Source organism: Theropithecus gelada, chromosome 6 (genome assembly GCF_003255815.1).
Source record: "Theropithecus gelada isolate Dixy chromosome 6, Tgel_1.0, whole genome shotgun sequence".
Classification (NCBI taxonomy): domain Eukaryota; kingdom Metazoa; phylum Chordata; class Mammalia; order Primates; family Cercopithecidae; genus Theropithecus; species Theropithecus gelada.
Genome location: NC_037673.1, coordinates 45,483,343 through 45,500,583, shown reverse-complemented (window position 1 = coordinate 45,500,583; position 17,241 = coordinate 45,483,343). Strand labels below are relative to the sequence as shown.

Genomic DNA, 17,241 nt, shown 5'->3' with positions numbered 1-17,241 from the left:
TTTGCTGACAGAAGCAGTGTATGAGACAAAAAAATATGGCAAAACAAAAACTTTACATTTTTGGCCCCAGCTCCTGGTAGAAACTCATATGATATGCAGAAGACAATAGTAAGATGAGGTTTCGATGAAGGATTTCAGCTTTGGATGTGTTAAATGTTAAATCTTCAGTACATACTTATGTGGAGATGCCAATTAGGCCATTTAGTATATCAATCTTGATTTAATGGAGTAGTATAGCCTAGAAATGCATATTTAGGTCTTACCAGTATATATAGAGTCTAAAGCCATAAAACTGGGAGAGAACAACATTCTCTATCAATGAATGTTGATATAGAAGAGAAGTAGTGCACTAGAATAATTTCCAAATCAAATTATTCTATTATTTATCATTTATATTTAAATGTATATAACCCATCCTTAGCCCCCCATCCTAACTATAGGAAAAATTATTATATTTTGCCATAATTTTCTCGTTGCTTGGTTAAACACCTGACTAAAAATACGTTCATTAGCAGTGACTATGGATTAAATGTATCTCCTTAATATCACTCAGCTTGGCAAACACAAGAAGAAAAGATCAAATTAGTATCATTATTTTGCAGCCACAACTGATTTTGAGAAATTGTTTATAATGTGAGAACATAAATTGTGTATTAATTGAAACAGAATCTACTATTTTTCTATTAAAATAAATTAACAAAAAAAGTATTGATTGTCAGGAATAGTGTAAGCTCCTGCTTCCTTTATAGTTTGAGTGGAACACAACTGGAAACTCCTTTGTTTTGCTCTCTTCTCACCTCATCTTGACTGTAGATATCCAGTAACCTGTTGGTCCATTTCTTGAATTTCACTTCTTCACTTTTCATGACCCATAACAGCCAGTTCACTTCCTGCTTGATAACACATTTGTCTTGACTCACCCTTATTTTATCTGAAACCACTGGCTTTGTTTTAGGTCCCTAAATTTTTAGTAAACAGCTGCTCACAATTATTATTGTGAAGTTTACCTGGAAACTTTGTTTTGTTTTGTACTGATGAATGGTTCTAATTTTAATAAGGTACTTTTGAATTTATTCCAGTTAGATTGGAAGTTCTTTGTCTTCTCTCATTACTTCAGGAAAATTATTTTGGAAGTTATGATGGTGGCCTGTTCTGAAAAGCCAGTCAAATTTTAGATTTAGATCAACCAATGACTATTAGTTTCATACTAGCCAAGTTGAGAAAGTTTGGATCAATTTTCTTTTACAAACTCCATTAATGATTTTCTGAAATTGTCCTCTTACCACTGATAACATCATGCATCATGGCTGTGATACTTTCCTGAGTTGCTATCAAATTCAAAGCACTGTCAACAGGTAACTGAAAACTCACTGTCAATTCAAACTATTATATATAGATTTACATTCTGAAATTCATATTTCTGTATGTTGACATGTGTATATACAAAATACATACATATATGTGTGTAATTCTTTTGCTATAAATCATTGATATTCACCAATATGGATCTTACTTAAATAAGACTCGATTTCTAACTTAAAACTCAAGGACTAGGATTTTTCTTATTCTGCTGTGCAACACTTTGCACTTTCTTCTAATAACATCTCCTTACTCTTTAGTAGGTACTGACTAATGATTATTATACTGTTTACATGTTGTCATTTCCCCCATTGGATTAGCACACAAATTCAAATTGATTTATGTTGAGACTGATAACCAATCAATACTTAGATCCGAAACATAGATGTTGACTAAATCTTCTTAATATTTATGTATTCTTCTTCATTAATTCTTAATACCACATCATTCAGACTTGATAAGTACCATAATAACATCTATTTTGATCTTGTTTCATATTATGAATGTAAATAAAATCAGGTTTTTAATTTGTACTGAAGGAATATCTTTGTTAGAATTTTTCACTTTTGAAAAACAAATACAAACAAAGATAAAACTTAAGCATTATAAATGCTCCTTTCTTCATCAGATATGTTGCTTCTGCATGGTAATGTGCTGGTGAGTCATTTAAAAATTATTCTTCGGATTATATTTATACTTAGTAATTATACGTATCCTCAGATGCTCAGTTGCTTTAAATTTGGAAAGCTATGAACAATAAGATAGAAACAGTTGCATTACAAACAAACTAGAGAGATTTACAAATGTAAATCAAGCTGTTACTAATGCTAAGAAACATTTTGATTAAAATAATGAAGTAGAAGATTAATGATATTTAAACAATGTCCTGTTTTAAGCTATTACTGTTTTTAATGCACTTACATATATATACAGGTCTTACATAATAATTTATCATTTATCACTAAAAACTTAAAAAAATTGTTGGGGCTGTGGAAAAAGGACATTAGGAATGCATTATTTCTTAAAAATCACTGAACTATTTATTGCAGATAGTGAATATATCTTCCCAATGGAGGTTAAACATAATTAAATTTCCATTTTTTATTGAAGAATTACCCCCCACACACACACATATAGCATACAAAGAAGAGAATGTACACACACATACACACACACACACACAAATGCTATAATGTAACAACAATCAGTGCACCCACATTTTCAAAATATTTGCACCATTTTAATCACCCAAACTTATCTAAATTTTTGCTATAAAAGCTGCAATCTTTGATAGCCTAGTAGATTTAGACCTGGTGTGAAATATTATCTCTAGATTTATGCTAACTGGGTTTATAATTTATGAAACATTATGTCCTTAATCATCTAATTTTAGGAAATTAAATGGGAGGTCATTTAAGTTAAAATTTAGTAAACTAAGTTATGGATCTTTCAACTACTTAAGGCATATTACCTGCCTTTGAGGAAAAGAAAAGTTTCTTTCTACTGTATCATTAGAAGTTTTTTTTTAATGCTAATCATCACTCCCCATCAGAGAAATGCAAAGCAAAACCACAATGAGATACCATCTCACACCAGTTAGAATGGCAGTCATTAAAATGTCAGGAAATAACAGGTGCTGGAGAGGATGTGGAGAAATAGGAACACTTTTACACTGTTGGTGGGACTGTAAACTAGTTCAACCATTGTGGAAAACAGTGTGGCAATTCCTCAAGGATCTAGAACTAGAAATACCATTTGACCCAGCCATCCCATTACTGGGTATATATCCAAAGGATTATAAATCATGCTGCTATAAAGACACATACACACGAATGGTTATTGTGGCACTATTCACAATAGCAAAGACTTGGAATCAACCCAAATGTCCATCAGTGACAGACTGGATTAAGAAAATGTGGCACATATACACCATGGAATACTATGCAGCCATAAAAAAGGATGAGTTTGTGTCCTTTGTAGGGACATGGCTGCAGCTGGAAACCATCATTCTCAGCAAACTATCGCAAGAACGGAAAACCAAACACCGCATGTTCTCACTCATAGGTGGGAACTGAACAATGAGATCACCTGGACACAGGAAGGGGAACATCACACACTGCGGCCTATTGTGGGGTGGGGAGGAGCGGGGAGGGATAGTATTAGGAGATATACCTAATGTAAATGATGAGTTGATGGGTGCAGCACACCAACATGGCACATGTATACATATGTAACAAACTTGCACGTTGTGCACATGTACACTAGAACATAAACTTAAAAAAAAAAAAAAGGAGCTTCTGCACAGTGAAAGAAACCATCATCAGAGTTAACAGGCAACCTACAGAATGGGAGAAAATTTTTGCCATCTATCCATCTGACAAAGGGCTAATATCCAGAATCTACAAAGAACTTAAATTTACTAGAAAATAAACAAACAACCCCATCAAAAAAATGGGTGAAGGATATGAACAGACACTTCTCAAAAGAAGACATTTATACAGCCAACAAACTTACGAAAACATGCTCATCATCACTGATCATTAGAGCAATGCAAATCAAAACCACAATGAGATACCATCTCACGCCAGTTAGAATGGTGATCATTAAAAAGTCAGGAAACAACAGATGCTGGAGAGGATGTGAAGAAATAGGAACACTTTTACACTGCTGGTGGGACTGTAAACTAGTTCAACCATTGTGGAAGACAACGATTCTTCAAGGATCTAGAACTAGAAAAACCATTTGACCCAGCAATCCCATTACTGGGTATATACCCAAAGGATTATAAATCATTCTACTATAAAGATACAGGCACACACACTTATGTTTATTGCAGCACTGTTCACAATAGCAAAGTCTTGAAACCAACCCAAATGTCCATCAGTGATAGGCTGGATAAAGAAAATGTGGCACATATACACCATGGAATACTATGCAGCCATAAAAAGGATGAATTCCTGTCCTTTGCAGGGACATGGATGAAACTGGAAACCATCATTCTCAGCAAAGTAACACAAGAAGAAAAAACCAAACACCACATGTTCTCACTCATAAGTGGGAGTTGAACAATGAGAACACATGGACACAGGGAGGGGAACATCACACACCAGGGCCTGTTGGGGGGTGGGGGGCTGGGAGAGGGATAGCATTAGGAGAAATGCCTAATGTAAATGAGGAGTTGATAGGTGTAGCAAACCAACATGGCACATGTATACCTATGTAACAAACCTGCACATTGTGCACATATACCCCAGAACTTAAAGTATAATAAAAAAATAAAAAATCAAAAAAAAAAAAAAAAGTAAAACAATATGGAGATTCTCAAAGGACTAAAAATAGAACTACTGTTCAACCCAGTAATCCCAGTGCTTGGTATCTACCCAAAAAGAAATAAATAATTCTATTAAAAAGACATCTGTAGTCATATATTTATCACAGTGCTATTCACAATGACAAAGTCATGGAACCAACATAAGTATCCACCAACAGTTGAATGGATAAAGAAAATGTGGGTATATATGTATGGAATACTATACAGCCATAAAGAATAATTTAATCATGTCCTTTGCAGCAACATGGAGTTTGAGGCCATTATTCTAAGTGAAATATCTCAGAGGCAGAAAATCAAATATCATGTTCTCACCTATAAATGTGAGCTAAACAATGAGTACATATGGACATAAAGATAGAGATGATAGTCTTTGGGGACTCCAAAAGGGTGAAGAATAGGAGGTGGGTGAGGGTTGAAAAATTACCTATTGAGTACTATGTTCAATATTTTGGTGATGGGTACATTAGAAGCCCAATCACCACCATTATGCATGTAATACCCATATAACAAACAAACACATGAATTCCCTAAATATAACATGAAAAATAAAAATAAAAATGTGTAAAAGAGTTTAAATGCTTTACATATATTTGATCATATGAAAAATGGCACTTTTATTTTTTAAAAGTACTTCAAAGCTTATTTTCAACAAAGACTAAATATGTTTGACAATAAATAATATTTTAGGACATATTAATTAATCAATTATTGAGCACCTTCAGGAAGCTGTTGTAGCAAAGAACACAGATCATTTCAGTAGAAATTATGATAGTGTGAAAACAGCCAATGCATGGGAAATACTTGATGTTATAGGAGAATAAATAGCTCATCTAATCTAATATAAATCTCAACTACTGTAATTCTCTTACTACCAGCATTAGAATCATCTAGAATATTGTTAGAAATACTAAAATTTCAGTTTCAACCCCATACATACTGAATGTATATCTTCATGTTAACAAGATTCTCATATTATTTTAATTTACATTAACGTTTAAGACAAGCATTAGGGAAAATTACTCAGAGAAAGTGGCGTTACAAATTAACTCCCAAATGACAAGGTGGTTAGCTTATGAAAATTAAAAGTAAAATACATTGGAAACAGAGAAATGAGTGTACTCAAAATCAAGTCTATAGCTTAGGTTGTAGGTTGGATAGAGAAGACATTCAGGAAAAACTAAGACAATTTCAATTTTGTGTTTGATGTGCTCGTGAAACATGTTGTATGGGTAGATGTTGAAAGGGAAGACAAGCTTACAAGTCGAGACCAGGGATTTGGTCTCTGCTGGACCATTGACTTGAGGATTGGTGGTATATTGATAGTAACTGAAGTCATGTAAGTGGGAAGGATTGCCCAAGGAAAATATGTAAGGTGAAAAGAAAAGAAGGCCTTGGGCATAGTCTTTGGAAATACCAACTATTAAAAGATGCCAACAAATGAGACTTCAAAGAGCAGCCAAAGATGAAACAGGAAAGTCAGAACCATATGTGGATGGAGAAGCCACAGGAAAAGACGTCTTAGGAGGAAGGACTCAGTTTGTAATACTGTCTTAGTTTGGAATCTCCTAGTAGCAGAGCCTAATAAAAGAATTTGGGGTGGGTAATTTATTGAGGAAGAATTTTAAGAATCAGGATTAGGAAACAGGAGTAGTAAGACAATGTGCATTAGCCCATTTTTAGGCTGCTGATAAAGACATACCCGAGACTGGGAAGAAAAAGAGGTTTACTTGGACTTATAGTTCCACATGGCTGAGAATGCTTCAGAATCATGGCAGGAGGAGAAAGGCACTTCTTATTTGGTGACGGCAAAAGAAAATGAGGAGGAAGCAAAAGCAGAAACCCCTGATAAACCTGTCAGATCTCGTGAGACTTATTCACTATCACAAGAATAGCACAGGAAAGACCGGCCCCCATGATTTAATTACCACCCCCTGGGTCCCTCCCACAGCATATGGGAATTCTGAGAGATACAATTCAAGTTGAGATTTGAATGTAGACACAGCCAAACCATATCACCATGAAAAAGGGAAATCTAATGAAAGATATATTATTGAGGGTTTTTTTTAGTTATAGGCAATTGGGGCTGAGTCCTACTGACACTCTCTGAGGAACTGTGTAGAATGAACCTTATACTTGAAGGATAGGGGCTGTTATTAATCTGGAGACTCCAGTCCTTCATTGGTTGAACGTTGCCTTATGTGGTGTAACATACACCTCTCCTTACCCCGCAAAAAGTTCATGCAACTGTAGGTTGAGCTGAGCAAGTTTTCTAGAGTTCCCGGAGAGCCCTGATGCAAAAATCCTGAGATGGACTTTCCACCATTGGTACAGTTGAGGTCAGAGGTGGGTCAGCTTGCAAGGATAGAGGTGTTGCATGGGACATCAATAGTGTTAACCACCGGTGTTCAGTACTATTCAGATAACAAATATATATAAATATATATATATGTATATGTATGTATGATATATATTCAGATCACAAATATATATGTATATATTTGTGAAATATCTAATTAAGTATCATGGCAGTAATCAGGAAATAATGGAAATGTGAGAGTATTATTAGTGAAATAGAAGGAATGGAAGCTTTAATTAAAGGTTTTAATGAGAAGTAGAAAGTTAGATAATGAAAGGAGACCACACTTTCAAGAAATTGGTTGAGAAAGGAGAGAAGAAAAATAGTTTGGTAAGTAGAGGGCTACTTGTGATTAATAGAGTCATTTATTGATGACAAGAATGTCATGCAATAAATAAGAGCACAGAGTCTGAAGCCATATTCCCTGGATTCAAATCCTGGCTTCAGCACTAATTAGCTGTGTGACTTTATACAAGTTATTTAAATTCTCTGTGCCTCAATTTCATTATCTGTAAAATGAAGATAATGATAGCAATCTCTTAATGTTGTTGTGAGGATTAAGTAGGTAAATATGAGTAGAAGGTTTAGTCGAGAGTCAGGAAAATAGCATTTAATATCCAAGGGTTAGATATGGTTATGATTTTAATTATTGTAACTGGACATTCAAACACAGCTGAAAAAGTAGCTTTAAATGGAATGAGAAACACTTCTTTCATTGTTTATAAGAGAAATAAGGACAGAAGGAGAAAAAATAAGTTTCTCTCTAAATGAGTTAGTAGATATTAAGTAAAAGCTTCTGTTTCTTTTTGAAATTCTATGTAAAGTCATCTTCTGTGAGTGAAAGAAACTGTTGAGGGAAGGAAATAGGAAAGTTGAGACAGCATAAAATGCTTTAAATGGTTCAATTTAAAAAAAAATGGAAGAGAGATTGAGTTAACCACGGTAGGCATGTTATATCAGTCCATACTCTTGTTCAGTTCAGGGCCAGATCATTTCCCTACACACAGATACACACACACACACACACAAACAAACACACCAAGCAAAACTATAGTAATAAAGTTTAAAGTCATTTAGAGCAGGAAAACTAAAGGATTTTAAAAATATTCAAGCACACATTTAGCTGTGTTACAATGGTTATAATGATTGTTTCTACTTCTACCAATCATCTAACGCTTGACTCTTACTCCATAATTACAAATAAATTAACACTAAAGATGTTTTAGATGGACAATTTACTTGCTTTGTAATCAAAGATTCTCTTCTAATTGCTAAATACACTAAAGTCTCATCATCACTGGTTTTTCAATTACATGCTTAGTTAAGTCTTAAACAGCGTTAAATTTGACTTTTCAAAAACAATGCTCAACCTGGCCATTTTCAAATAAAAACATAATAATAATAATTGATAAATGAAAAACTATGTAGTGTAAATAACTTCCAAGTTCTTTTGAATCCTGCATTTTTACATAGATGAAAGTATAGTTTCTTGTGAAATATCTGAATGGATAGCTAAGTTCTATAAGCAAGAAAGCAAATGTTTATTTATGTCGGAAGAGGTTATTCTGAATGGAAGAATAACACGTTTTACTTGTAATATTTTCTACAAATATTTTTCAATTACATTGGGTTGGGACCAGGCAAGGTGGCTCATACCTGTAATCCCAGCACTTTGGGAGACCAAGGCAGGGGGATCACCTAAGGTCAGGAATTCAAGACCAGTCTGACCAACATGGTAAAACTCCGTCTCTACTGAAAATACAAAATTAGCTGGGCATGGTGGTGCATGCCTGTAATCCCAGCTTCAGCTGAGGCAGGAGAATAGCTAGAACCCAGGAGGCCGAGGTTACAGTGACCAGTCTGACCAACATGGTAAAACCCCGCTCTACTGAAAATACAAAATGAGCTGAGCATGGTGGTGCATGCCTGTAATCTCAGCTATGGCTGATGAAGGAGAATCGCTAGAACCCGGGAAGCTGAGGTTGCAGTGAGCCAGGATCATGCCATTGCACTCCAGCCTGGGCATCAAGAGTGAAACTCCATCTCAGAGAAAAACCAAACAAAACAAAACAAATAAAATAAAATAAAATAAAATAAAATTACATTCAGTTGGAATTTTGACTGTTTTCCATGCAAAGTAGATACATATTTTATTTCAAAAAAGCTTTTCCATATTTTGAGAGCTAAAGAATTCATTATTCCATAGAAAAATCTACGTTTTGTTACCCAGCTTTCCAAAAAAGGAAATATAAAATGAAGATAAAATAGGAGTATCTGACTCAAACTTCTGCTAAAAAACAAACAAATCTCTAAACCACCTGCTTTCCTTCATTTGTGATTTTCCTTTAGTTTTTTTTGTTTGTTTTTTTTGTTTTTCCATTTGTTTTATTGAAAATCAAATTCAGGAAGATTTCATGTTATTTTTTATGATTATATGACTTACTATGTAAAGACTATGCAACTTAAAACTTTTTCATAAAATAACCAGTGACACATTTTTGCTAAGAAAAAAAAAAATTCTCAAAGATATGCATTGAAGATGTTGCTGTATTTATAGCATAGTTCTTGAAAATGATTCAGTCTTGCTTCGAAAATTCTAGAAACAATACTTGTTAAACGAATTAGCATATTACCCAGCTTTTCTATATGAATTTATGTATTTTTTATATGTAGGATAATAAAGAGAATTTATGGCTTCAATTGCTGTGTAAATAGCTGGCAATACTAGAATTTTTCTTGGTAAAAATTAAGATAGATTAGTCATAAACCCAATGATAATTTACTTAAACATAAAAAAGTTAAAAGGAAAGTTGATTGTTGGTCTTTGATGAGCAAACAATTTTAAATATTTTCTTATTATTTATTATTATTTGTCAAATTACATTTAAAACACATGTAGTCACTGGAATATAAAATTTACAGTTTTTTTAATTCTGTAAGAAAAATGTCACTTCAGAGACTATTTTAGCATTGCTGTGTTTATATTGAGAATGAGACATATATTTTTACTCAACTGGATTTTTAACCTGTTTGCTTTTTAATGATTTTTCTAATAATTACCATTTATTATTTATTTATCACATAACATACATTCGGTATCACTACTAATTCTCACAGCACCCAGTATGTTAGATATTATCATCTCAAATTGACATATAAAAAAACTGAAAAACTGAAAAGTTAAAAAATATATATATACTCAAAGTCAAAAGTCAAGAATATAGAGTAGATTAAACACAGACACCACTGGTTCCAGCACTCATGGAGTTCTACAATGCCAGTAAAACTTAATGTGGTCGATTAAGATACTCAGATATTTTTAAATTGACACTCAGATATGTGTAAACACCCTTGAAATCATAACACATTTTCATGCATGTTTATTTTGGCAAATGAAGGTCTATAGCTTTCATCTGATACTATAGATTGTCCTAGAAATAAAGTTTAAATAAGCTCTATAGTGTAGCCTACTTTCAAATAGCTAATTAATGTAGCATTTATGATTTATTTGAACATGGAAATTAGTTCCATCACTCACCAAAAAGTCTTTTGCCTTTTTAAAAAACATATTAACTTGTGTTTCACAAAAATAATAGATGGTGTGTATTGATGCCAATGTACATATAGATACCCCACAGGCAAGACTCTACTGTGGGCATGTGCTACACTGTAAAATTATCTTGAGATATTATAAATCAGGTGATACATCTATCTATGTGTGTGTGTGTGTGTGTGTGTGTATATATATATATATATATATATATGCTTCCTGAAAGTAAAAAGTTAACTTCTTATAGGCAGTATTTTCTAGATTTCAGACATGGGGTTAGAATCATGAACTTAAAGTTCCATCTGATTTGATGAGTAATTATTAATAATTTGATATTTTTCAATTTATGTGATTTGCTCTTCTAATACAATGGGAAGTACAACTTCTTATCCCTGTCTTCCAGGAATGTAAAGTGCATAAAATTATTCCTGAAGACCTGTAATTTGACTCTATAACACAAACTGGTACTAGATTAATAGGAAAAAAGGGCATACAAATTTGTTATCTGCACATGTATGTACAGGAGTCATACAAAATGTGAGAACTCAAAGAAATGCCAGATTATTGATGCTTTTATACCATCTTGGGGTTACAGAAAGAATAGGGGCTTATAGCATGCCAAGACAGATTGTCAGAGGTAGAGCAGAAGAAGAAAGGCGTGGGGTAAAGGCAATGTTGTGCAGATGTACAGGTAGCAGCCCTCAGAAAGAACAGGTGATAGCCTATGGTAAATGTTTCTCTGTCAGATCTTAAAAGGTGTCAGACTCTCTGTTAATCTTACAGGACCTTGACAAGGTGGGCCTCAGGAAAAGCCTGCTTGCATCTGTTGTTTATTTCACTTTATTTAGTCCACAGATGCAAATCTCTCCACAAAAGACACCTTTGTAGGGCTATTCTTGTCTGCAGGCCCTCTGAACAGCCAACTCAAAATATGTCAAAGAGGTATATTTTGGGGTGAAATATTTTTAGTTTCCTTTAGGGGTGTCAATTAGATTAACATGTCTAAAAGATGTCCTGTTTGAATCATGGAAAATGAGTTAGAGTTGGAGGAAGACATGTATAAACAGGTACAGTGAATGTAGTTAAGAAGCTGGTTATGAGTTGAAGGAGAGAGAGTAGCTTTGACTAGAATGTTGATGCAGAGAAATGGAAAATTATTGAAACTTTTGGTAGGTACAACTTACATAATTTGGTGATATTGTAAGGATTGGGATGAAGGAGTAGGGGATAAACTAAGGTGTTTCAGTTTTATAAATAAGGGTATAATTTCATGGATATAAAAACAATATAAATGTGATTTGAAAGTTCTTTAGATTGCTTACATTTGCCATGCCTTCTATTCCCTTCAATTATCCTTCTAGTTCTCAGTCATAGACAGAGCATGATGGTTATTATATTTACCATTTCCATTGCCACTTATATTTTCCATTATCCTCTCTCTTAGTCCATTTTTCTGAGAGGAAAACCTAAGATTGGGTAATTAATAAAGAAGAAAGGTTATTTGGCTCACGATTCTGATGGCTGGAAAGTTCAAGTTTGGGCATCGGTATTGGTGAGGGTCTCAGGCTGCTTCCACTCATGGCAGAAAGTGAAGGGGAGCAGGAGTATGCAGAGACCATATGGTAAGAAAGGAAGCAAGAGAGAGAGAGAGAGGGAAGAGGTGCCAGAATCTTTTTATCACCAAGCTCCCTAGGGAACTAATAGAGTAAGAATTCACTCACGCCTGAGGGAGGGCATAATCTTTGTCCTTGAGGGATCCACCCCTATGACCCAAATACCTTCCAATAGATCCCACCTACAACACTGGGGATAAAATCTCAACATGAAGTTTGGAGAGTGCTATCCAAACCATAGCACAAATCATTACAGTCTGCTTTGTATGATCCCTACTCCTAACATACACATATAGGGAAAGGTCACCAAAGACATTACTGAAACTAAATCTAGAGGATAATTTTGAATTCACATTTAGACGTATCACATATTTTGGAGAAAAAAGGCAGACTAAAACTCATTTTTAAAAATCTCGTATTAGTATATTTTTAAACTAAAAATATTAAAAGTACAGAAATAAATGATCAATGAACATGGAGGAGGAATTAAAAATGTTTTCTAAGAATTTCAGAAAATATTCTAGAATGTAGGGGAAATGTTGGAGGAATATAGAGGCAATGTAGGGAATGCAGAGAAAGGTAGAGGAAAATGCAGAGACTAAATACATTAAATAAAGATAAGGAAAAAATCGAATGCAGCATAGAGGATCAAATTGAGATCCAAAGTCTCAACATCCAACTAGAGGAGTTCAACTTAGAATTAATTCTATATGGAGTCAACTTTGAGAGTTTAATAAAGACAATTTCAGACAAGAAAGATTCAGAAAACATACCATCTTTCTTAGTTGTTTACTTGGGGATTTTTTCCAGCAACATGAATAAATAAACCAAAAGAGAAACATGGCATTTAGGAATACTGAGCCAAACCAAGGATGTCGTAAAGAGAAATTCTATAGGAAAATCTTTGAAGAAAAAACTCGATGTCTATCTGGTGGGATAAGGAGGCTAGAAAAAATAATACTAGATTAAAGGCTAATTACTCAAGAAATAAACGTAATCAGCAAGTGCAGGATTAACAAATCCACTGGATGAACAAGTCTTGTTAATCCACTGATGAGCAAGAAAGGAAATGTCATCAAATACACCATTTGGCTTTGTGGTAAATATTTACATGGCCAGAGTTATGTTAACACTTTAGGAGTTTGGAAGTTTCAATTATAGGAACAAAGTTATAATCAACCTTTACATTATAACATAGAGATGACAGGAGTCTTCAAATGGAAGTGAAGGAGGGAGTTTTTTTACTTTCACCTGATAAAGTATCTTAGAGTTGTCTGAAAAAGAAATAATAGCAAATATGGTGCATAAAGGTACAAAGCAAGCTAGGGTAAGAATTAACACTAGTGACATAGCTATAGCATGAGAAAGGAAGATTTGGGGTACTATAAGTGGCAAAACCCCATTTTATGACAGTTAGTTTATAAACAATGCCTGTAATTATATAAGAAATGGAAACAAGCATGTTGCTTAATGACATGAATTAAACACCTTTTAACATGGAAAAGTGAGACTGGTGGGTTTGAAAGTGGATCCTTGCCACTCTTTATAAACACTCTTGTTAGATCTCATTTTTAATAATCATGTACATGCATACTTTTATAAATTTTTGTAATTATACAGAAAGTTTTAAAAATAAAAACATATTAGAATTTTAAGTGGTAATTATTTTATAGTATATTTAGATCTGATGGAATAAACTTTTGATCTTATGTTTCCAAAGAATTGTATTGGCATCCTTGCTTTTCAAAAATCTATTTGTCAGTGACTTCTAAATATATTAAGTCATATTTTGCGTACAATATATTACTACAACTATTAGAAAGTATGCCATTTTATCATTTTTTGACTTTGCCAACTTACGCATTACTTGTAACATCTAGTTTATTTCACTGTCTGACTACCACTACTAAGTGTCCTTTTCAAAGAATAGTTTGTTATTTTTATTCACATCACATGGAAGTGGTATTTTCATACATTCTTGCAAGTCTTGTTAGGTGTGGGGAAACAGACAAAAAGAAAAAGCTCCTATTTTTAATGTGTTGTATTCTAACAGAGATTACTACCTAATTTCCAAATTCACTGCCCATTATTCAGTACCTGTTTTCTTAGGATAGATTTCTTTTGACCATAACCCCTGTGAAACTTAATCCTTCTTTGGATTTTCTAATCATGTTTTTCTGGTTCTGCTCTCACACCTTGGCAGGTATTAACAATACCCTTAACTTAATCAACCTTCTGGCTCAGCTACTTTTAAAACATGAGTTCCGCTTTTTAGCCTTTTCTCCTCATTTGACACATCCTCCCTTAGTGACTTCTCAGTCACCGATGCTGTATATATTTTCTTCTCTGAGTGCCTGACCTACATAGAGGCATTAGGATGTGCTATGGGCATCTGAAACTTAACTTGCTGAAAACTAAACTTACTTTGTTTCCGCCATGCTCACTCAAGTATGCTTCCTTATGTCCTGAGATATCACAGTACTTGGCATATAGCAACGATTATGACATTTTTGTGCATGAAGGACCTGTCAAAACACATACTGCTGTGTCTCAAATGTAGAGTTTCTGATTCAGTAGGTCTGGAGTGGAGACTGTGAATGTGTGTTTCTGAAGAATTCCCATGTGCTATTGGTGGTTTGGCAACCACACCTTCAGAACTACTGGCATACAATAATCATTTAATGTTTGCTAGATCAATAATTACTATGAGTCAATGAATGCTTAAAATAGTAATATAGCTTAAAATTCAAACTTAATATGAATAAATGATAAGAAATTGTCATATAACTTTAAATTTTTAGTTTGAAAGGAAAAGGAAGATCATTTAGTCAAATACTCTCTTATTGTTGATTAATAAATGAGGTCTGGAAGGGTTAAATGACTTGTGTGAGGAAAAACAAATAGATTAGATCAACCCTGAGTTTCATAAAAAATAAAATAACTATATATATAACATTTGTACTTAGCTACAAAAGGATTAATTTTCCAAATTCAGAGATAGAGAAGATTATGTTTTCCCTAGATTAGTAGGCCTTTGTATACAGGCACGAAATTCCCAAAAATGAATAAAATGCTACTAAGTTTCAGTGCTGTTCCTTGTATTTCTGAGATGCATGGAAAAGAAAGTAGAAATGAAGATTTCAGTGTGTCAGCTAAGGTTTCAGATTCTCACCACTCCAAGCAGTGTTCGAGCAAGCAAGTTACTTCAGAGAGATGTACATAGGCCTTCAGGCTTTAAATAGTTTGATGGACAGTCTGGTTATCAAAGAAAGTCTCATGACAGAGTGATATTTCATTTGAGGGTACTAGTGTTCAAAAGAGAATGTTCAAACAATATATTTTTTTTTTTTTTGCAAAATGAAAGTATGTAGGAAGAAATGAAGAAATGCAATACAATGGGTTGCTGTTTCTCATTAGATAGGTCTATTATCAATTACAATTACAATAATTATGGGCGAAGCTCAGGAGACCTAGATCTAGTCAGAGCTGTGTTATCAAGAAAATATCTCAGAAAATCTTTTCCATGTAAAATATATCAAATGTGTGTTACATGAGGAAATAATATTATTTTGACATCTTTATTCAGTTGTGTTACCAGCTATTAAAATTTGTACTCAATACTGTCATCTATACAATGAAACAAAATTTTTAAACCTAATTAATTTTTTTCAATGTGTGGTCTTATGACCCCCTGCTTTTGAAACACCTAGGGATTGTTTCTCAAACTTTAAGGTGTATATCTATGCACGTGAGTCATCTGGAGAGGTTTTTAAGATGCAAATCCTTATTCCATTGGTCTTGGATGAGGCTTGAAATTATTCTCTTCTAATAGGCACCCAGGTAATATCCATGCTTATATGGTCCTGTTTGACTATCAAGGATGCAGGGATGCTACTTACAAACAAATTCTCTCTCTCTCTGTCTCTCTCTCTCTCTCTCTCTCTCTCTCTGTGGGTGTGTGTGTGTGTACACGTGCATGTGTGTATAAATATAAATAGGCAGATATGTCAAAAAAGCAACGCCCTCCCCAGATCTTAAAAAAATCACAGTTGAGGCCTACTTGTTTAAATGAACTTCAGTGTATAAGCTAACTTTCAGCTATACAGTAATTTGGATCTAGTCTCACCATGATATTCTCCTAAATCCTAAATTGGAAGCCTGCTACAGTCTCTTAGTTCTCAGTAATTTACAGGGCATCTGTGTTGCTGAAGTATGTATGATCTGCAAATACCTGCCAAGCTCCCTACCTGTCAATTCCAAATTTAATTAGATTCTGATCTTTTGCTAAAAAGCCTAAGATAAAACCTATTATACTCTCCATAGTTATAATTTTTTCTTAAAACCAAGAGCCAATCAATTTCATACTTCTTTCAGAACTCAATTTAAAAAATGGTATAACATTTTGTTTTTGCCCCATCACTGGCTTTTTTTTTGTAGTTACTCCCTTAAATTCACTCTTAACTCCCTTCCACAGTATCTTAGTTCTTTACAGGAAATGTTCACCTAAATAAAATGCCTTATACATTATGTAACACGAAATAGGCTCATTCGACCCGGGTTCCTTCATCTTAAAGGATTTCTTTTTTTTTTTTAACTGAGTATTAAAATGTTATTAAATATAGCAAACAAAATAATATGATTTCTCATACAGCCTAACAATGTTTTTTTAATTTTATTTTTCTTTCCTTATAGTATAAGCAAGTGGAACAATACATGTCATTCCATAAGTTACCAGCTGATATGCGTCAGAAGATACATGATTACTATGAACACAGATACCAAGGCAAAATCTTTGATGAGGAAAATATTCTCAATGAACTCAATGATCCTCTGAGAGAGGTAAGATTTATTGTCCTCAGTATCCATAATACATGATCATTGTTTATTTTCTCTCTTCATGGAGAATCTTCTAGTCTATGTTACTCTAAAGAAAAACCTAAACTTAATATTAAGATATTTTATCCTTATCTTCTTTAGCTTCTCACATATATGAGCTCTTTTTTTTTTTTTTTTTTTTTTTTTTTTTTTTGGG

At 33.6% G+C, this 17,241-nt stretch overlaps 1 protein-coding gene across 1 annotated transcript in view; it reads left to right on the top strand.

Annotated features, from left to right (window-relative positions):
- Positions 1 to 17,241, top strand: part of HCN1 (hyperpolarization activated cyclic nucleotide gated potassium channel 1) — a 440,621-nt gene that overhangs the window by 338,831 nt on the left and 84,549 nt on the right. Inside the window, exon 5 of the mRNA XM_025388165.1 lies at positions 16,902 to 17,048. Coding sequence (XP_025243950.1) covers positions 16,902 to 17,048 — 147 coding nt within the window. The remainder of the gene's footprint in view (positions 1 to 16,901; positions 17,049 to 17,241) is intronic.